The sequence below is a fragment of the Dromiciops gliroides genome, chromosome 3 (assembly GCF_019393635.1).
Source record: "Dromiciops gliroides isolate mDroGli1 chromosome 3, mDroGli1.pri, whole genome shotgun sequence".
NCBI lineage: Eukaryota > Metazoa > Chordata > Mammalia > Microbiotheria > Microbiotheriidae > Dromiciops > Dromiciops gliroides.
Genome location: NC_057863.1, coordinates 581,185,045 through 581,208,289, shown reverse-complemented (window position 1 = coordinate 581,208,289; position 23,245 = coordinate 581,185,045). Strand labels below are relative to the sequence as shown.

The following is a 23,245-nucleotide window of genomic DNA, read 5'->3' as shown; positions in this document are numbered from 1 at the left end:
GTATTGGAATTAATTGTTCTTTAAATGTTTGGTAAAATTCACTTTTAAATCCATCTGACCCTGGAGATTTTTTCTTAGGGAGTTCATTAATGGCTTGTTCAATTTCTTTTTCAAAAAAGGCCTATTTAAGGATTTTATTTGCTCTTCAGTTAACTTGGACAATTTGTATTTTTGTAAATATTAGCACACAGTTGGGCAAAGTAGCTCCTAATTATTGCTTTAATTGCCACTTCATTAGTGGTTTTATGACACAAATATGGTGTTGATACCTAGACCAGGCAGAGCCAAAACAGAGAGATAATTACAGACCAATTTCCCTAATGAATATTGATACAAAAAAAATCTTAAATAAAGCATTAGCAAGGAGATTACAGCAAGTGATCACCAGGATCATGCACTATGACCAGGTGGGATTTATACCAGGAATGCAGGGCTGGTTCAACATTAGGAAAACTTAATATAATCAACCACATCAATAAGAAAACTAACCAAAATCATAGGATTATCTCAATAGATGCAGAGAAAGCTTTTGACAAAATACAGCTCCCATTCCAATGAAAAATACTAGAGTGGGACAGCTAGGTGGCACAGTGGATAGAGCACCGGCCCTGGATTCAGGAGGACCTGAGTTCAAATCCGGCCTCAGACACTTAACACTTACTAGCTGTGTGACCCTGGGCAAGTCACTTAACCCCAATTGCCTCACTAAAAAAAAAAAAAAAAAATACTGGAGAGCATAGAATAGGTGGAGCTTTCCTTAATATAATAAGCAGCATCTACCTAAAACTATCAGCAAACATGATATGTAACTGGGATAACTTAGAGGCATTTCCAGTAAGATTGGGGTGAAACAGGGATGTCCATTATCACCTCTATTATTTAATATTGTGCTAGAAATGTTAACTTTAGCAATAAGAGAAGAAAAAGGAATTAAAGGAATTAGATTAGGCAAGGAGGAAATAAAACTCACTCTTTGCAGATGATATGATGGTATGCTTAGGGAATCTTAAAGAATCAACTGAAAAACTACTTGAACAACTTTAGCAAAGTTACAGGATATAAAATAAACCCACAGCATTTCTATACGTGACCAACAAAGCTCATCAGCAAGACATAGAAAGAGAAATTCCATTTAAAGTAATGGTAGACAATACAAAATACTTGGGAGTCTACCTGCCAAGACAAACCCAGGAAACTCTATGAATACGATTATAAAACACTTTTCGCATAAATAAAATCAGATATATATAATTGGAAAAATAGCAATTGCTCATGGATAGGCTATGCTAATATAGTAAAAATGTCAATTCTACCTAAATTAATTTAACTATTCTGTGCCATACCAATCAGACTGCCTAAAAATTATTTTATAGAGTTAGAAAAAATAACAAAATTCATCAAGAAGAACAAAAAGTCAAGAATATGCACAGGAAGGTGGGCTAGCCATAGTAAATTTGAAGCTCTACTATAAATTTTTTTTTTTTGTGGGGCAATTGGGGTTAAGTGACTCGCCCAGGGTCACACAGCTAGTAAGTGTTAAGTGTCTGAGGTCAGATTTGAACTCAGGTACTCCTGAATTCAGGGCCGGTGCTCTATCTACTGCACCATCTAGCTGCCCCTTCTACTATAAATATTAACTAAGCACCTATTAGGTGATACAATGGACAGAGTACCAAGCCTGGAGTCAGGAAGTCTTGAGTTCAAATACAACCTCAGACACTTAATAAACTGTGTGACTCTCTGTGAGCTACTTAACCCTGTTTCCCTTTGTTTTCTTAATGGTAAAATGAGCTAGAGAAGGAAAGGGCAAAGGACTCTACTATTTTTTCCAAGAAAAACCCCAGTGGGGTAATGAAGAGTAAGACACAAGATCTCTAAAATGAAAACAAAACAGCATCTTCTCTGTGCCAGGCACTGTGCTAAGGCCAACAAGGCCTCTTGGAGCAATTTTTGAAAATGGGCCAGTACTGGAGGGAGGAGAGGTGGGTATGTCATGTTTGTTCATTTAAAGATGGGAAAAGAGGATGAGTAGGAGGCCAGAGAAAGTCCCTGAGAGCAGGGCAAAGCATAGATGAGCAGACAGCAAATTCACTTTAGGAATCTAATTAGTCTGGGAAAATTGGATCAAGGCAGAAGTTGGAATTAGGATTCATTCAGATCCCAAAATTGAGTTTGAAGGATTCTCCCAATTCAGCCTGGGCTACAGCCTGGGTTGGGATGGTAGGGAGGGGCAGTTTGGCTGCTTGAGGGAAGACAATAGCAGGGAAGCAGGAAACTGAGTAGAGCCAGAGATGGTATCCAAGGCTGGAGACCACTTTTAAAGTGGCCAGCTCCCAAAGGACCCTGCGTTAGAGCTAGACTGGACCTCAGAGCTCCATGTCCTCATTTTGCCTTGGGGACACCTGATTCTTTGATGTCTTCTTGGTCTGGCCAGAGGTGACTGGAGACAGGTGGTGAGTGCTCCTGGAATCTGTCCTCCAACCTTCCATAACTCCCATTATTAAATCTCATCTCACCCCACTCCCTTACCTTCGGGGCCAGGCAAGTCCAAACTTGGCTCCACCCTGCTTAGATTCCTCCTAGCTCAGGTGGGGGTGGGAGTGTGGGGATGGGGTTGGGGAGGAGGCTGAATGTCCAAAGCTTCCTTTACCTAGCCTGGGTTAGTCAGGTGGCCTAGGTTTAATCCCTGCCCCAATAATGAAGACATGTCTCCAAGCAGACTCCTTTGAGCTTCGGTAACTAATCTCACACCTCCAACTCCAAACTGAATCAGATTTAGGACTCCCCAGAGACATCTCAGTGACTCTTCTAAGCCTGGGAGGAGGAGACAAAGACCTTTAACCTGTTACACAGGCCCCCTTCTTCCCCACAAATTAATCATGAATTTATAATCACTCACATTTATACTGCACATTAAGGTTTCTCAATCAGCTTTCAAAGAAACACCATCACCTCAGCCCTGGACTATTACAATAGCTTCTAGGAGATCTGGCTGCCTCAACTCTCTCGCCATTCTGATCCATCAGCCCCCAATTCATTTTCTTAAGTGCTGCAGGTCTGCCCATGTCACCTCCCTCACCCATTCAATGAACTGCAGTGGCTTCCTCTGGCTTCTAGTAACAAATACAAAATGCTTTGTTTGGCATTCAAAGCCCTGCATAATTTGGCCCTCTCCTACCTTTCCAGTCTTCTTCCACCTTTCTCCCCGACCTATATTCTTGGATCTAGTGACACTGGACTCCTGGATGTGTCACTAACAAGACCCTCCATTTCTAAGTTCTCAGCATTTTCTCTGGCCATTCCCCATGGCTAGAATGATCTTCCACCTCTACTCTGACCACTGACTGTTACCTGAGGCAGTGTGCAGAGATCCTAATACTTATACCAATTGTTGCTGGGCAGTGAGCTGTAGCCCTGACAATGAAGGGTAACAGCAGCAATGGGACAAGGTAGATTCATAGCAGGGCTTCATGACCTAAACATGGACACTACAGGAGATTGTTCAATGAGTGTCTTGAGCTCAGAGAACACCTGGTGCTGGTCAAAGCAATACAATAGGTGGCGCAGTGGATAGAGCACCAGCCCTGGAGTCAGGAGTACCCGAGTTCAAATCCGGCCTCAGACACTTAACGAGTACTAGCTGTGTGACTCTGGGCAAGTCACTTAACCCCAATTGCCTCGCTAAAAAAAAAAAAAGCAATACAATAGTTATGGGATTTTGCCAGAGGGTGAGCCTAGAGGATTGTGTTTATGCCAAGCTCAGGGCACAGCCTGCTTTCTGGGCCTTACCTCTGGGAAATAGGGAATCTCCTAATAACATCTTTGTAAATCCCACCTTCTGGAGCAAGCCTTCTCCCACCCCTCTTAATTCCAGGGCCTTCATTCTGCCAGTTATGTCCTATTTAGCCTATATCTAGCTTGTTTTGTACATATTTGTGTGCTGACTCCCTTAGGTTGTAAGCTCTCTGAATACAGACACTTTCTTTTGCTTTTTTTTGTATTCCCTAGTGCTTGGCACAGTGCCTTGCTCATTGTTCAGTTGTTCAGTCCTGTCTGACACTTCCAGGGGACATTTGAAAGAGGCTTCCTAAGGTATATTGCTTTGATGATCTTTTTGATGTGCCCTGGGACCACCCCTTCCAGTGTCTGGGGGTTCACTAATCACAAAATTAGACATAATCGTTTGCCTTTGATCATTTCCCCATCTCCATTTTTAAGAATAAACTCACTTATTTTTAAAAATAAAGAAATCTCAAATAAAGCAATACATTTGACAAAATTCAGTGCAGTTGGTTGAAGAAAATGGGTTTCTGCCAGGGTATTATGAAATTAAGCAGAATTCCCCTTAGATAAGATCAGGACCTCTGTTTCTCTGGCTCTGAGTGTCTCCTTGTGTTTACTTCTCTCAGTCTCTCTTTCTCTATTTCTCCCTCAGTTAAACTATCCACATGTTTTAGCCAACTGCCTTTATTACAAGACTGTGTGAGTGCATTTGTAAATGACTACACTAACTACTGTAATGATTGGAATGGCACCGCCTGTTGGAGACTTACTGTAGAAGAGCTCTGCCCATGAGGTGAAGGTCTTTGAGGGCAAGACCATGTGTCTTTTCTTTGGTGTCAGAAAGTGACGTTTGCTTGTGGGAGGAAGAAGGGGGAGACTGGCGCTCTGACTCCGGCTCTTTCCTGTGGACTCTGGTGGAGAGGGGAGCTAGAAATGCACTTTCCCATAAATGCTTAAAAGTCTAACTCTTGCTAAAGCTTATAATTTATTGGCGACCACTCATTAGATATTTTAGACAGTTTAGCTAGAATTTTAGCCCTTAACACTACCTTGATTTGCCTGCGCTCCCTAATTATCCAGGAAACCAAGAAGTGCTGTATGAGGACTGTCTATACTGACTAAGGAACACAATTGCTTGACAATCCTTTACTGAGAACCTGGTTGAACATGCAGAAAATTTGTAACTCTGATGTCAATCAAGCTCATATCAGCTTTGAAGCAGATCCTGAGCCACTTGGTGGTTTATGGACCTTGAAGAGACAGTCCTGTGTTCAAAGACTTACCTGACTGCAGGTTATCACACTATGGACATATTCTGTTCATGATCTTCTTTTGGAAACCTTATCTTCAGTGACTCCCCTAACTTTGGCTATGGGGCTCTCAGAATTATCCTATTTTCTGAGAGATTTGCTTATCAAGACATGCCCTAATCAAGCCTTGAACTGTGAACTGCTTATCACCAAGGATGCCTTCTGATTTGTGTATCAAAAGCTATATCCTTGACTCCAAAATTCCTCATGGCCCTTCCCTTTGGGAAAGGGACCCACTGACACATTCCTTTCTAAGTGCCCCACCCCCTGCAAAATTCTTTATCTATCTTTGTTTAAAATGTATATAAAGCCACACAATCTATTATCTGGTATCTTATTCAGAATAGGCGGGATAGCACCCATGCAGCATGTTACATTTTTATTTTCTTCTTTGCTTAATGATGTTATGGGAATGCAGTGGGACTCCAAGAAACCTAAAGACCCCAACCCCCAAGGCTAAGGGAAAGATAACTCCCTCTCCTACCTCAGCTATGAAGTATAGCAGGACATGACCCCAGTATGCCATGTAAAAACATTTTAACTAATTGCGGGGCCCTAATCTGTGGACTTTTGACTGGCTGGCTATCTGACTGCCATTAATTGCCTAAACCAGTCTGTTAGGGCCATTTAAAAATTCCCACACTGCTTCTCCCAAATTGATAAGCAAACGCCTCTCTGTAAATAACAGCACAAGGATTTATTTAGATGAATAAACTTAGGGGTAAAGGCAACAAAAGTAGGATAATAAAATTAAAATATGACCTGTGAATTTCTGCCAACAAACTCTCCACTTTTTCTTTTAATTGTCTCTCCTGCCAACCCTTGCACTTACTGTTTGATTTCTTATCATCCCCCTGTCTCCTTAGTGTCTCTGTACCAACAGACCTTCTAGTTAATCTCAGCCCAAAGGCAGGGTCCCCAAATCACAATAAATTCTCACAGCTGATAAGCAATATCAAGATCAAGATGATATGCAAGATATGGATAGGTGTTGTATATTTTACTGAAGCCCCATTATTTCAAAATACCCTCCTTGTTTTGCATTTCCCTCCTAGTGCTCTGTAATGCCCTTCCCTTTTGTATAGATTCAAAAGACAGGTCTTTTATTCCAGTGGAAGAGTCACCAAGGTGATCAAGGTTTCATGGCCATATATCCCTCTCTCCTAATAAAACTCTTACAAGTTCTTTATTCTTCAAAAAGGTGCTTAATTATATGTTCCTTGCTTCTTTCTATCTTGCTTTTTTTATTAAAGACACATTTATTTAGCTTCATGATCAGACTATTACATTTAGCAATCAACAGCATGGGTGCAAAAAAAATCTATATTAAAACCCTTTGTTGGAATGCTTTACACTTTCCACAGAACAGAAACTAAAGTAACCTGTTATACAATTAGTCACGAATACAGTCCTGGTGGAGTTTTTTGCCCATACACAAAAAGTATTGTCTAAAACATGTCTTCTTGTAGACAGCTAGGCCCTGCCACCACTGTGCTTGTCTGAGTTCACAAATGTGCTGTAACCTGTAGCTTCCTTGTTTCTTCTCTGGCTTTCCTCGCCTGTTAAGCTTTGTTTCCTAACAGTAATTAAAATCTTGTGCCACTGCCATAACTACTGCTACTCCCGAAACCATCATAGCCACCTTGGTTACATGGTTTGGCAAAATATTGGCCTCCATCGTAAGGGCCCAAGCTCCTGCCTCTAAAGTTTCCTCCCTTCAAGGGACCAAAGTTTGAAGATTCATTGTTGTAGTTGCCAAAATTATTGTAGCTTCTATCACCTCCAAAGTTGCTTCCATCATTTCCAAATCCATTGTAGCCATTTCCATTTCTACTATATCCTCCACCACCATGACTGCCACCAAAACCACCAAGACCACTGAAGTTTCCACCATGGCAAAAGTTATCATTTCCACCAAAGCCACCTCCACGGCCACCACCAAAGCCTCTAGAACCACTTTGACCTCTTTGACTAGATGAAGCACTGGCCATTTCTCGTTTAGACAGGGCTTTCCTTACTTCACAGTTGTGGCCATTCACAGAATGGTATTTTTGAACAACAATCTTATCCACAGAATCATGGTCATCAAAAGTAACAAAAGCAAAGCCCCTCTTTTGGCCACTTCCTCGGTCAGTCATGATTTCAATAACTTCAATCTTTCCATACTGCTCGAAGTAGTCTCTTAGGTGATGTTCCTCAGTGTCTTCCTTAATGCCACTCACAAAGATCTTTTTCACAGTTAAGTGGGCACCTGGCTTTTGAGAGTCCTCTCTGGAAACAGCTCTCTTTGGTTCAACAACTCTGCCATCAACTTTGTGAGGTCTTGCACTCATCACTGCATCTACCTCTTCCACTGTGGCATAGGTCACAAAACCAAAGCCCCTGGAACGTCTGCTATTTGGATCCCTTATTACCACACAGTCTGTAAGCGTGCCCCATTGTGCAAAATAGCTCCTCAGACTCTCATCCGTCGTCTGCAGGCTCAGGCCTCCAATAAAGAGCTTTCGAGGCTGCTCAGGCTTCTTGGGGGACTCTGACTTCCACATGGCAAGAGCAGCAGCAGACCCTTCAGCAATCCTCCAATGATGTCAAGGACAGAAAAGCTCTATGTTGCTTTAAAAATAATTCAGAGAGGTCAATATGAAAGTGTCTTTCCTCCCTCTATCACCCCCCAAAATTCAGTTAGCAGTAGAAAATACCCTGATTTGTAGAATGCTTGCTTACCTCTGAATTCATCAAGCCTATGAATGGAAGCAGTGTAGTACAATAGAAAAGACCTTTGGAGACAGAAACAGGATGTGAATCTAGCTCTACCATTTACTATGTGCAATTGAATAAGTCATTTCTTCTTCATTTATCAAAATCTTAATGTTTTTGATCTTGGAACTCCAAGCCTGTGATTTTCTTTTGATTTTAGAGTCACTATCACAATAAATCACTTGCTTTTATGGTCAAGTGACCCCTTGTATGTATATGGAACTTTTCCAGCTGAGTTTCCCAGTTTCCTAGCTCAAGTTACTGGATCTCAAGTGTCTGGATCTGCCCAAATGGGAGAAGAAGAAGTCCCAGCAAGCTAAGATGATCTTCATGGCCACTAGACTTCAACACTGGAAGATACCAAATCGCTGATGGAGAAAAGCCTTCTGCTTGGCTACAAGGAGGCCTAGTAGAGAACTGAATGATCAGAGACTCCCAATTCACTTCAAGGATATCAGAAGTTCAATGTACATTCAGTATCTAATCATTTGGTTTGAAAGCCTTGCCCCCTTGTCCCATTGTAGATCATGCCCTGTCAAATCCCAACTGAGGGTTTCTCTCATCAAGGCTCCCAATTTTGCTCCTCTTCTTGTACTGGTAAATAAAGCTGGAGAAAATTCTTGGTTGGTTTTTCACCACAGTACCCTATACTTAACACTGGAGCAAAGTAAATTTGCAAAATGACTCTCCTTGGCTGCCTGCCTGCTGAATGCAAAGGTAGGTTCTACTAAGGCATTAGCAATCAGTGCTGGATCACTCCAGTATGTTTTGGTTTCTAGCTCATGACTTCTGCAAGGATTGAGCTACATTCATTCCCCTAAGCCAAGATAGTCCAGACTAACATAATCATGGATCAGAAATAAGATACTGTTCCCCTTCTGAGTGGGCCTGATCTAAATGATATCACCAAGCTAGCCTCACATCTGACTGTCTATTTGATATAACAGCTTCTGTGAGTAAAGACATTGTAGGTATTAACATTCCCATTTTATAGATAAGGAAACTGAAGTTTGGGTGGGACAAGAACCTTGACCATGGTCAAGGAACTTTGACCATGTCATAAGCACCCATGAAAATCCTAAATCCCTACTGACTTCAAGTCCCCTCAAAAGGCCACCTCTCAGTTTTCACAGATCTGAAAAGAAAAAAAAAAGTATTCCCCCAGGGAAAAACCTACCTTGGATGTACTGCTAGGAGGCTTCTAGGTCAGGAACACAGCTGCACCTGGAATGGAGACTCTGAGCAGAGACTTCTAAAACTCAGCCACTACTGGCCTTTTATACTACTTTCACTCCCTGGGTTCTCCTCCCCTTTCTCATTTACATAATGATGAAGGTGTGTACTCCATCCTCAAGGAGTGGCAAAGTAGAAAAATCTCTTTGTTCCCCCTCAATCACCACCCCTCAGCTCTTGGTCACCTTCTCACTTCTCTCCTTAGCACTCCATTTATTGAACATTAAACTCTGAAATCCTTTTGAATGTATCACTCCTCAGAAACAATGAAGAGGCAGTGGACCCACTGGATGCATTAATCACACCAGTCTCCTGAGTACCTACTAAGGATAAGGTACTTAGACAAAGGAAGTCTCTAATCTTCTGTGCAGAGAACACAGCTGATTGCCACCTGATCCTACATGTTACTCAAGGGTTACAAAAGGATCCCAGTGTCTGAGTAAGGCAACCCAAGTCCAAGCTTCACTTTTTCTGAACTTTGGTCCAGACATCTATTATCTATAAGGAGGGAGTCAAAGCCTCCTCACCATCCCCAGTTCCTGGACCAGGGAAGCCACATGGGCCATTTAGGGCAACCATGGCATCAAGAAGGAACTAACTGCTGGGGGACCATCAGATGGACAAAAGACATCAACAGAAATGTACTTTAGAATAGACTACTCTTGTAAAGAGGGTTTATCATTTGTCTTGGTGGGAGGTCTCAGTGTTTTCCCCCTTTTACTTCCTTGCTTTTCCCATCCCCTTAGAAGAACTTGATGGAAGGGAATTAGCCACACTGTGAATATCAGTCTCAATTCTCCTACCTAACCCTCTGCCCTCTTGCACAAACAGACTGACAACTTTCTTACCATCCCCACAGTGAGAAAATAATGGAATTTGGCAGATACTCAAAGGCTCACCTGGAGATTAATCTAAACTGATTGAATTATGTGAAAATGATTGACTTTGCTGATTAACCTAATTCAAGTTAATTAGATTTTAACCACACCTGGCTAGGCCTTAAGAAGGTATTGTTCTCAGAAGCTAAGGACTTTGAACTCAACTCAAGACCACCTTCAAGTCCAGTGAACTAATGGATTTAGATGAAGCCTACCAATCCATCTTGAAGTAGTGTGAAGGACTGCCCAGGCTCTTGGTGGAGGACTTGAGGAAGAACCAGACCAGGCTGGAACTCTAGGCTAGATAGGCCTTTTCTTAACTTTCTGAACTTCACATGTTTTCCTTTTTACTAATACCTAGTATGCTTTAATAAATGCTCAATGCCCAAAGAATGGTGCTAAAGCTTCTAATTTAAGGCAAGCACACACTGAGATTTTAAACATCACACTAGTTCAAGAAAACAGACACAAAGCAATTTTTTAAAATGGGTGTTAGAAAGTTACAAAGAACAAGCATGGACCCAAAGGAGAGATATAAGAAGATATCTTTACCCCACAACCTTGCAGAGGTTGGAGATTCATGGTTGAGCTCATGTATTTTGTAGATTTTTTATCAGGTATTAATCAATTTTGTTCATTTTTTTCTATTCTTTTTTTCTTTAAAAAATAATTCATTAGGGGAAGCTAGGTGGCACAGTAGATAAAGCACTGGCCTTGGATTCAGGAGGACCTGAGTTCAAATCAAGCCTTAGACACTTGACACTTACAAGCTGTGTGACCCTGGGCAAGTCACTTAATCTTCATTGCCCCAACCCCCCAAAAATCATTCTTTATACGGGATGGGTCTCTGTGAGGGGATAAGGGACAGTTACTTGGTGAAATTATGGTGATGGGAACAACAAAATCAAGAAAAATTTATCTTTAGAAAGATTATTATTTTAAAAAGTAGCATTCTATTAAGCAATTATCTCTGTAGGTTTTTGAAAAAGTTTTGAAATATGGATGGACATTCAAATCTGTGCCTATTCCATTTACTTGAATTCTAGGGTGAGATTAGGAATAGAAGGAAGATGTGTTGGTTAGGGGCTATACCCATATATGGGAAAGGCTTGGGAAGTTAACCCCGAGGAAAAATCAGGAGTCTGAGTCCCTTAGGCAGTTGGATGTTGGACATCACATCCCTCTGGCAACTCCTGCGGTGGCACGGGTGCCAAACTGTATTGACTGCCTCTCCTTTGGATCCACCAATGTCAAGGAGAGGGAAAACCTGCTGCATGGGCAACAGCATGTTTTCCATATTGATCTGCCCAGGCCAGTGCCCTGGAGAGGACACTCCAGCTACTCCTCATGGGGTAGATACAACAGGGGATGTGGCAGTTACCAGTTATAAGTCACTCAGGAGCTGTGGCTCCTGTATTGGACTGCACAGCCACACTGTGGCCTATGGCTCTTCAAGGTGCTGATCCATGGTCGTCCTTGACTGGTGGAGGCCTACTACTATTGTTTGTCCTTTGTTTTCAAAGAGGACCATAATATTGGGCTGATGTCATGACTTGCACTGAATTGGATTTAAGTGAGAGAGGGCTGTACATGGTTATCAACCTCACCCTCTCCTCCAGAGCCATCTGGGTCCAGTGGCAAGATATGTATTAGGACAACTGGAGATGACTGTGGATGTTCTTTAAGGCAAGTGGGGTGAAGTGATTTTCTCAGGGTCACACAGCTTGTAAGTGTCTGAGGTGAGATTTGAACTCAGGTCTCCTGACTTCAGGGCTAGTGCTCTATTCACTGTGATATCTAACTGCCCCAGCCTTTTTTTGGGTGGATAGCACCTGAAAGGAACTTCTTATCATTGGGTTGGCAGAAAGCCAAGCATTCATTAAGGAAGAGGGGAGTAAGAACATCCTTCCCCAACAGTCCCTTCCCCATCTGCTCGATACAAAGATAGGTCAGCCTGCCTTTATGTTGAGCACCACCTGTTATGAGAAGTTCATTTCTTTTTTATTTTTATCTTTTGATGTTTCTAATTTTGTGTAATTTATTGATGTTAATACTGGTTAGTATAAACCAGGTTTAAATCCCTGAGACCCTCCACCCCAGACATTCTTCCAACTTGACACCAACCCTTCAATGTTGTCTTCAGGATTCTGACTACTCAAAAAATTTCAATTAAGCATGGGTAGGTATTGTCTGATCTTCATCTCTGTAATGATTGGAATGATGCCACCTACTGGAGACTAACTATAGGAAAGCTCCACCATGAAAAGGAAGGTCTTTGAGGGCAAGACCATGCGTCTTTTCTTTGGCGTCAGGAAGTGACATTTGCTAGTGGGAGGAAGAAGGAAGAGACTGGGGCTCTGTCTCACGCTCTTTCCTTTGGACTCTGGTGGAGAGCAGAGCTAGAAATGTGCTCTCCCTTTAATAGATAGATGAATGTAGGCCTTTCTTTCTCTCTTTGCCAAATTCTTATTCTCCTTAATAAATGCTTAAAAGCCTAACTCTTGCTAAAGCTTATAATTTATTGGTGACCACTCATTAGATATTTCAGACAGACTAGCTAGAATTTTAGCCCTCAACATCTCTTTGACTTGTTCAGAAATAGATCTTGTGAAACTTAGGTAAATGATGCTTCGTGAATTCCCTTCATCTATGTCTAGAGATTTATTCTTCCTTTCTTTTTTTTCTTTTTTCTGGGCAATGGGGGTTAAGTGACTTGCCCAGGGTCACACAGCTCAGTCAAGTATCTGAGGCCGGATTTGAACTCAGGTACTCCTGAATCCAAGGTCGGTGCTCTATCCACTGTGCCACCTAGCCGCCCCTAGAGATTTATTCTTGATGAAGCTTATGGGGGGTGGGGCTTTAAGCTTTTGACACTGATGACATTTCCCTGAAGCAGTTTGGACATGCCTATTAATACCCTCTGCAGAGGGAGGGGCTGGGGGAAACAACACTATAGGGTTTCTGTGACTGTGAACCTAATTCTCCATTCCTAACTCAGTGCTTAACTCAGTGCCCGAAGAGGAGCACATACTTAAAGAATGTTGGTTGATTGGGCTCTGAGACTGGTGCTGATGGCACAAGCTATTGTACATGTATACCAATTGAACTGGAACAGAAAGGGAAAAATAAAGAAATTCTGAGTACAGGCTCAGGTCATGGAAGCCAGATTCAGGGCTGCTCTTAGTAGAAAACAGAGGAGATCTGAGGCAGCTGGATGATGATAGAGTGCTGGTCTAGGCATCAAGAACACCTGAGTTCCAATCCTGCTTCAGACATTTATTCCCTCTTTCTTTTCTGTCTGTCCCTCTAGCTGTTGGTTCTTGATGCCATGGCTACCCTACATGGCCCATGTGACTTCCCTACTGTAGGGACTGGTATGCTTGAGGAGGCTTTCACCCCCTCCTAGAGGATAGTAGTTGCTCAGTCCTGAAATCAGAAAAAGTAAAGTTTGGCACTGGGTTGGCTTACTCAGACCCTGAGATCCTTTCAATAGTCCTCCTCTGGGATCATTTGGTCAAAAGATCTCTTCACTGAAGAGAAGGCTTAAGCTTGCCTTTTTGTCCAAGTACTTTTGTTCTTGTTAAGTCATTTTTTTACTCGTGTTCAATTCCATGTGACTTCCTTTGGGGTTTTCTTGGCAGAGATACTAGGGTGGTTTGCATTTCCTTCTCCAGCTCATTTTACAGATGGAGAAATGGAGGCAAATAGGGTTAAGTGACTTGTCCAGGGTCACATAGCTAGTATGTAACTTGAGGCCAGATTTTAACTCAGGAAGATGACTTTTCCTGACTCTAGGCCTAGTACTCCCTTCACTTTACCACCTACCTGCCCTGTACTTTACACTTAGTAAAATACATGCACTTAATAAGTACTGTCATGATCCCCATGCAAGACCATGCCTCTTTTTTTACTCTTCGGAGACATCCTGTTTTCCAGAACTAAGACCCAGTAAGCAAGCTGTTCCCTGAGATTGGCATAACAACAATCTTTTACACTCACCCTTTGGATGAACTCTGCTGCAGCAAAACCCCAGAAGGGCTTCACAGCAGATCCAGGTGGTACTGAATTAGGACAAGCACCAGTATGAACCACATTTCCTTCATGGAACCCTGCTATGAATCAAACTTGCCTCTTTATTCATTTATCATGGCTCAGTCTCACTTCAGTGCACTTCCTCTTATCAGAGCAGACCATAGCAGGAGTGTCTAGTTTCCCTCTTCCAATGGAATAAAGATTTTTTGGCTTTTAAACCCTTTTTGCTCTTTGGTTTTATTTTATTTTTTAGAGTTAACAGTTCTTGTGATTATTTTTGTGAGTTCTTTGGTATTTCTTTTTCAAGAGGTAGCAGTGTTGAGTATAATCTTGAGCTCTTTGATCATTTATTTTCAAGGTTTCATAGTACTTTGCACTTAGTAAATAATTAAAGACTGCTCTCATTAATTGATCAAAGGAGTAAACTCCCTCTTCTTATTTCTCAGGAGTGAACACTTTGATGCACTCAGAAAATGTCTCAGAGTTCAATGTAACTAAATGAGCTGCTGAGCTACAAATGTAATTAACCACTGAAGAGTGGTCCTGAGTGAGGGGAAATGTAGAGATTTTTCTACTGTGCTACTCATTTTGAAACTAGAATTTCACATCATCTTTCTATAAATGGAAAAAAGAGGTGGAGATAGCTGGGGAAAGTTTATAAAAGCCCAGTAGTGGGGGGCAGCTAGACACTTGACACTAACTAGCTGTGTGACCTTTGGCAAGTCACTTAACCCTCATAGCCCTGCAAAAAAAAAAAAAAGTCCTGTAGTGGCTCAGGTTGAGAAACCCTGGCTCAGAGCCTCGACTCCAGTAGGAACTCTGTTGCTGGCTGTACCACTTAGCCGGACATCCAAGGTAGGTTTCCTCCTGGGGAAATGCCCTTTTCCTTGCAAATCTGAGAGAGAGCTGGGCTGTTGAGGGGCCTTGGAGTCACTAGACAGAGGGGGTTTGCCTCAGAGCCTGTGACCTGGTCATAGCTCCATGACCGCACCCAAGTTTCTTCTTCTTGCCTAAACTTCAGTTTGCTCATCAGCAAACTTGCAGGGATTTTAATACCTGTAATTTCTTAACTCAGGCAGGCTGTCAGGATCCAATGTGCGGATACATGGAGACTGGCTAGAGGTCTCGAGGTTGGCCTGATGCTAACAGTAGATCAGACCAAGTCAGAAGGGCAGGAATGTCCTGATTTTCATTCAGTGGTACATTGGTCTGAAATGTCTTGGCTTAGGGTCCCTGGGTGTAGTTGAATTATTGGGGACGTCCTGAGCCAGCGTCCAAAAGCACTGGAGTGATCCATCACCAATTGCTTTCCTTGGAAGGTCCTACCTATAGACTCAGTAGGCAGTCAGTCAGGAAGCATCTAGGAAGCCCTTACTATATGCAAGTAACTGGAGATACAAAGGTTCCATTTAACTTCTTCTGGCTGTCTAATTAAGGGCAGGGGAAGCAGAATGCCAAGCTTTCTATACAAGCTTTGACTCCTTTCCCATCAACTACCAGTTCCACAATGGACACACATAGCACTTAACCAAGAAAACCCATTTATCCAAATTAGTAGCTAAACAGAAATCAGAGAAGGTATACAGAGAAGAGAGAAACCAGAGTAAAGGTAATACAGAGGTAAAAGTCATACAGAGTAAAGGATCTTTTCCCATTTGCAGTGAAGAAACTCATCTCAAAGAGAGTCTTAGATCTCAGCCAGGGGGAAGGTCCCCAAAATTTCTAGTATAGCAAGCTGGGGTAGGGTGTGAGAAAATGGGTAATTGTCTCCTCTCAACGAGGATACAAGTCAATCATACTCCTCCTGACCTGTTTTCAGGACAAAAGTCTCAGATCCCCTCCTTCCCCTTTGGCTAACAAAATCACATGGTTCAAGGAGCCCTGGTCTCAATAAGGTCTGGTCCTGAGTTATGCCCATATAAGGAAGAATTTATTATAGATGGGAATACTGCTTTCTGATGAGCTAGTTTTTGCATGTAGACTGTAACCCTTGAGTCATCGGACCAATGATGAAAAGGGGAGGGTCCATTCACATTAGGGACTAGGGTTTAAAACAGGGCCTCTGAGCCCCCATGCTGGGCATCCATTAGCTGCATACTAGGGTGTCCCTTTCTCACGAGAAGGAAATAAACGAGCCTTTGTCACATAGCTGCTGAGTTCCCAAGAATCATTGAGAAGAGGATTGTTTTCCCTCACATAGGGACATGACTGAGACTATTGTTATTGTTCAGTCCTGTCCAACTCTTTGTAACCCCATTAGGGGTTTTCTTGTGCTTTGCCATTTCCAGTTCATTTTACAAATGAGAAAACTGAAGCAAACAGAGTTAAGTGATTTTCCCAGGTTTACAGCTAGTAAATACTTGAGACTGGATTTGAACTCAGGTCTTCCTGAAACCAGGGGCCCCAGTCTATCCATCGTGCCACCTAGCTGCCCTATCAGTTCCTCTCCTTGTCTTCCTAGAGTCTTTTTCTTCAGCAATTTGAAGTGGGGTTGCCCTCCTCCTTCTTCCCTCTTGAAACTGGAAGCCAGAAATTCCTGAAGTGAATCAAAGTGGCAAAAAAGACTCCCAAAAAATCTGAAGTTCTCTTTGCTCTTGCCAACCTCACTCAGCCCCCTCACACAGGGGATGTCATTCATCTCCATCAATAAAAACAGGGATTCCAAGAGTAAAATACAAGGAACATATTATGATGGGCTTTCTTAATACTTCAAAAATTAATTAAAAGTTGATAATGATTCTCATTCCTCTTCACAATGACATTTCCCACATAATTTTGTACAAATTTTGAGACCAAATGACTGTACTCTCTCCTCAGATGCTCTGTCCTTGATTTCTTCCCTTTTACAATCCAGCTCCTAGAAAAAGGAAGATACAATGGTTGCCTCTTCTTTCTCAGATGTATGCTAAGTTTGAGCTAACCCACAGAAAAACTGAAAAAAAAAAAAAGTGATCCCCCTCTCAGTAATTGAGCATCATAGGGTAGAGATAAAGTCTGGACACCAGGTAAAGGAAAAGTCGTTAGCTGAGACCCCTGATAGGACCAGAAAGTTGAGTCCAATAGTCAAAACAGCACTGGGGTGTGCAGCTACTGCCTTGGTCCATATTGACATTTTGGCCAATCCAAGCTACTTTGAGAATAACCTTTCTCTCTGCAGGTACAAGTAGTGAAATAGGAATCATTGGCCCAGGAACAGATACATCATTTTGGTGACTTGCACATGAAGAGCCCAAACCTGTCATTTCAATGGACACCCTACAGCCAGAAACCTAGTGTCATCACCATTTCAAGGCAGAATATGCAAAACCTTAAGGTAGTCAGGCTAAGTGTAGTGCATAGATTTCCTGAATTACAACTGAACTGTTACATATTCACAGTACCTGTAAAACTCCAGAATATATTTGTTTTTTCCATTTTATTTTTTATTTTATGTTTTTTTATTTAGAATTTTTCCCCGAGTGACATGTAAAGACAAATTTGACATTGATTTTCTTTCTTTTTTTCTTTCTTTCTTTCTTTCTTTTTTTTTTTTTAGCGAGGCAATTGGGGTTAAGTGACTTGTCCAGGGTCACACAGCTATTAAGTGTTAAGTGTCTGAGGCCGAATTTGAACTCAGGTATTCCTGACTCCAGGGCCGGTGCTCTATCCACTGCGCCATCTAGCTGCCCCTTTGACATTGATTTTTAAAACTTTTGTGCTCCAAATTCTCTTCCTCCCTCTCTCCCCACTCACCTTAAGAACTTAAGCAATTCAATATAAATTACAAATGTGCAGTTATGCAAAACATTTCCACATTAGTCAGGTTGTGAAAGAAAAAAGACAAAAAAGAACTTGAGATAAAGGAACTAAAAAAATAATTATACTTCATTCTGTATTCAGTTATCCTCAGTTCTTTCTCTTTAGATGGATTGCATTTTTCATAAGTCCTTCAGAGTTGTCTTGGATCATTGCATTGCTGAAAATAACTAAGTCATTCACAGCAGATCATCTTACATTATTGCTGTTATTTTGTATATAGTACATTTCACTTTGTATCAGCTCGTGTCTGAGGCTGGATTTGAACTCAGGTCCACCTGAATCCAGGGCCTGTGCTTTATCCACTGTGCCACCTACCGGCCCCCTCTCTAAGCTTTTGTGATAACATCCTGCTCATTATTTCTTAGGGTACTATGGGGTTCTGTCCTAATCTCATCCCAGAACTTGTTCAGCTATTCCCCAATTGATGAGCATCTCCTCAATTTTGAATTCAACCTTTTTTTTTTTTTGAATCTCTTTTTGAATACCAACCTAGTAGTGGTATTGCTAGGTCAAAGAGTTTGAATGGTTTTATAGCCTTTTGGCCATAGTTCCAAATTGCTCTACAGGATGTTTGAATCAGTTTACAACTTTACCAAGAGTGTATTAATGTCTCATTTTCCCCATATCACCAACAACATTTGTCATTTTCCTCTCCTGTCCTATTATCCAATGGGTATGAGGTAGTACCGAGAATCGGTTTGACATGAATCTCTCCAGTCCATAGTGACTTAGAACATCATTTTTTTTAGATGATTATACCTTTCTTCCTGATTTTCTAAGCTGCCTTTGGCTGGAAAATGATCTCACCCCATCCTTTTGTGGGTTCTGCTGTTCAAGGAATTGTCTTATGGCATTATTTCAAGGTATTGGTGGGGTCTTGGACAGAGCTCAGGCAAGTCACTGCCTTTCCTCCACCATCTTGGCTCCTATTTTTTCCAGTTTACTGGTTCATTTTTTATTCAAAAACAATGAATTAATGCTTTTTAGAAAGACCTTATATGTACTTAATAACTACTGAAAATAAATGTATTTATTATTAACCAATTATTGCTACAACATGAAAAGAAGGTGTAGTCTGCTCTTAACTGTAAATAGTTGAAGTTATTATGTCAGGTGAAACTGTAATTTGACTTGCGCTAAATTTTGAATTGAGATATAACTGTTGGAATGTTGTGAAGCCAGTGGTCCAGCATTCCCCAGAAATGTCAAGAGTTGTTCAAAGAAGATATGATCAGAGAAACACTGAAGGTAGATGTAGATGATTGGGAAGGTTGGAAAAATGTCCTTACAAAAGGAATGGCAGGATCCTGTTGACACAGTTTCCCCACTGTGCTATTTCCTTTCTGAATAGGGATAATTTAGACCTGGCCAAATCCAAGCCTAGCTATGATACCCTGTGTATAATGTAACACGATTGGCTGTTCCAAAAAAACATTAAGAGATTTTCTGTCCTGGTACACCTACAATAAGTCAGTCTATGACTTTAGGTTTAGGCCCGAGGGAATAGCCCTGATATTGTTATAACTGTGTCCTTCCACCTTATGGAAGCAGTTTTCTCTGACCATAGTGGTCAGGTCCTTAGGATGACCTGAGTTTATTCATATATTTATTCAGAATTTTCCCCAAGTTACATGTAAAAAAAATCAATGTTTTCACATTGATTTTTAAAAACTTTCCAAATTTTCTCCTTTTCTCGCTCCCCACCCCAAGAAATCAAGCAATTCAATATAAGTCAAAGTTCACCTCAAGCACCACCTTCCCTAAGAGGTTCTTCCACATTTCCTCTGTCTTTAGTGCTTTTTCTCCATCATTATCTCCCAATGATGGCATATATATATATATTGGGTATGCACCTAACTGTTCTCCTTTGTCTTCTTTAATAGAGTGGGTTCTACACCTATTTTTCCAAATAACTTGTATAGTATTGGAATTAATTGTTCAGTGAGAGAAGGAGGAGAGGCTCTAAGTGTGGATGGCTTTCTCAGGTTTATAAATGAAGAGGAGACATAGAAGATGAGAGTGCTTCTTAAGGAGGGGTTGGCTTGGCAAAGAGAAGGGCCACCTCTTCCTCTGAGATCCCAGTGGAGAAGGTAGTGGGGGAAGATGGATGGATGTCTGACTAATGTGAGATGAAGAGGGAACTCTCAGCAACTGGTCTGGATTTTCTTTTCTTTCTGATGAAGTAGGAGGTGAAGTCCTCCGTGAGGACTGTGGGGGAGGGGCGCTGTCAGAAGCTAGAGGAGAGATGAGAAGGTTGGAAACATCTATGGTGGAAGATGGGATTACTGCTGTCATTCAGATGTTTCAGTCATGTCCAACTCTTTTTGACCCCATTTGGGGTTTTCTTGGCAGAGACACTGGAGTGGTTTGCCTTTCCCTTCTCCATCTCATTTTACAGATGAGGAAACTGAGGTAAACAGGGTGAAGTGACTTGCCCAGAATCACACAGCTACCAAATGTCTGAGGCTGGATCTGAACTCAGCAAGAATGAGTCGTCCTGGCTCCAGAACCAGCGCTCTATGCACGATGGTGACACCTAGCTGCTGTGAGAGGTGGGATAGGGGAATGCAAAGAAGCAGCTAGGTGGTGTAGGGGAAAGATTGTTGGATCTGGAGCCAGGGGGACCTGAAGTCAAAGCCAGCCCCAGATACCCACCAGCCCTGTGACACCAGGAAAGGCACTCAACCTGTCTGCCTCAGCCTCCCCATCTGCCAAATGGGCATAAGAATAGCACCCACCTCTCAGGGGTGTCATGCAGATCAAATGAGATACTTATTAGCACTTTGCAATTTTTTTAAAACCCTGAGTGCTAGTTGGTTTTCACATATTCTTTTTTTTTTTTTTTTTTTTGCGGGGCAATGGGGGTTAAGTGACTTGCCCAGGGTCACACAGCTAGTAAGTGTCAAGTGTCTGAGGCTGGATTTGAACTCAGGAACTCCTGAATCCAGGGCCGGTGCTTTATCCACTGCGCCACCTAGCTGCCCCCTACATATTCTTATAATTATTTGCTGTGGCCAGGGTCCAGATTTTTTAAAAAGCCTCATACATGTGCAGTGGCTCACTCAGCTTGGTTTTGTGATTTCCTTTAGTTTCAGCTGCCCACGAATTTCGAGTAGTAGTAGGAGGCGGGAGTAATCTAGAGCAGTGTTGATGGAAACCCCAAGCTGCTAAAAGTAGGAAGATACTGAAACCATTAGTTCATCTGGGTCTGGATCTCGTTGTTGCATCTGTCTACTTCTGCACAAATGGGTGTCCTGGTGATCTCAGGACTGGGACATTTAAAATCTAATGTGTGTGGTGCAGTGCATAGGGCACCGGCCCTGTATTCAGGAGGACCTGTATCTGTGTAACCCTGAGCAAGTCACTTAACCTCAATTGCCTCACCAATGTGAGAATTTATTTTGATTTGGGGACCCTGCCTTTGGGCTGAGATGAAAAAGCCTTAGGCCCTCAGGGGTTTTAAACTGTGTAAGAGGGGATGGTGCCCCTCCACCTTCACTTCAACTGAGCCAAAAAGCCCCGTGGGGCTAAATTGGAGTGCGTTAATCAGCAGAGTCAGTCTCACTTAATTCAATCAATTTAAATCATTCTCCATTTGCCTTTGGGTGTTGGCAAATCTCACAGGACCAATGGTGATGCTGCTGCTAGTGACTTTGAACACATATGGCCAAAACAAGCCCTTAAACCCCATGCCGCCATGCTGGAAGTAGATGTAACGGATTCCTGGGCTATAGTTGGACAATGTGCAGGAGACCACTATCCACTCATTGTTGATCCATCTATACTCTGCCTCTGAGAGTCTGAGCATATGCAGGATTTTAAAATTATAATCTAGGAATAACACAGAGCAGTAGTAGGTGCAGAAAATGTTGTATCTGATAGCAAACATGTCCTTGACCACAATGTCTGGCCTTACTATGTCCATCATTTCTTCACCATAGCCCTCAGCTTTCAGGTTCACCATCTGAGACTTGAGAGTATGACCATAGCATGAGAAAAAGCATTTCTGGACAGGGAGTCCAGGGATGTCTTTTGCAGTCCAATAATCTTTCTTTATATCTGGAGTTATCCAAAAATTCAACCCATCTTGACCACAGGCATTGTGGATCAGGTTCTTTGGGTGGCTGCAACAGAGGTAGAAGGCCTTCCAGTCAGCTACAGGATGGTTCCAATCCTTGGAGATTAAGCCCTCTTGTTGGCATTTGCGTTTCCACAGGCACACCTGGTCAATGAGGTCCCTCCAGAGGCTGCAGACTGGCCGGCAGTGCCTCAGCAGCTCCAAGGCTGGCACCAGGGAGAACAACTCCAGGAGGACTTCCTCAGGTAGATCATTGATGCTGGCCATGGTCCTGTTTTACCTGGGCATTCTCCTCTAGTCTGCAGAAGCTCTTCTTCCTCTCCTGAGGAATTAGGCAAGTTTGAGAACAGATCCTCAGTTTCTCAGGAATAGGATGGAGCTGATGGGTGTGAGAAGTAGGACTTCCTGTGTAGAACAGATGTGGGGTGGGTTTAATTGATCATATTGACCACAGGGAGATAATCATGGAGGTGTCTCTCTGTCAATTACTTTCAACTTCCTTATTCTTTCCCTCTCCCAACTTTAATTTCTTTCCCAATTACATGTAAAATAGTTTTCAATATTCATTGTTATGTGATTTTTCTCCCTCCCTGCTCCAAGACAGCATGCAGTCTGATATAGGTTATACAGTATAACCATATTAAACATATTTCCACATGACTTGTTATGAAATCAAATTCAAAACAAAAGTGGAAAACCACTAAAAAGAAAAAAAATAAACAAAAAGTGAAAATAGGGTGCCTCCAATTGCATTCAGACCCCATAGTTCTTTTTTTCTGGAAGTGGAGAGTATTTTCCATTATGAGTCCTTCAGAATTGTCTTGGATCACTGTATTGCTAAGAAGAGCTAAGTCTTTCATAGTTGATCACTGTACAATGTTGCTGTTCGTATGTAAAATGTTCTCCTGGTTGTGCTCACTTCAATCAGCATTAGTTCAGGTAAGTATTTCCAGGTTTTTCTGAAATCTGCATGTTCATCATTTCTTATAGCACAGTAATATACCACTATATTCATATACCACAGCCATTCTCCTATTTGATGGACATCCCCTCAATTTCCAGTTTCTTGCCACCACAAAAAGAGTAGCTCTAAATATTTTTGTGCATATAGATCCTATTCCTTTTTTTATGCTCTTTGGAATACAGATCTAGTAGTGGTATTCCTAGAACAAGGGGCATAGTTTTATAACCCTTTGGACAGAGTTCCAAATTGTTCTCCAGAATGATTGAATCAGTTCACAATACCACCAACAAGGCACTTGTGTTGTGATTTTCCCACAACTTCTTCCAACATTTATCATTTTTCTTTTCTGTCACGTTAACCAATCTGATACATATGAGGTGGTACCTCAGTTTTAATTTACATTTTCTCTGAG

The 23,245-nt window shown here is 41.9% G+C and overlaps 2 protein-coding genes across 2 annotated transcripts; both read right to left on the bottom strand.

The window, feature by feature from the left end:
• Window positions 1-6,679: 6,679 nt before the first annotated feature.
• Window positions 6,680-7,639, bottom strand: LOC122750388 (heterogeneous nuclear ribonucleoprotein A1-like). The gene has a single exon (XM_043997110.1). The coding sequence runs from the start codon at window positions 7,637-7,639 to the stop codon at window positions 6,680-6,682; it is 960 nt and encodes a 319-aa protein (XP_043853045.1).
• Window positions 7,640-21,365: 13,726 nt separating this feature from the next.
• On the bottom strand, window positions 21,366-22,136 carry LOC122747991 (F-box only protein 6-like). The gene has a single exon (XM_043993740.1). The coding sequence runs from the start codon at window positions 22,134-22,136 to the stop codon at window positions 21,366-21,368; it is 771 nt and encodes a 256-aa protein (XP_043849675.1).
• Window positions 22,137-23,245: the final 1,109 nt, after the last annotated feature.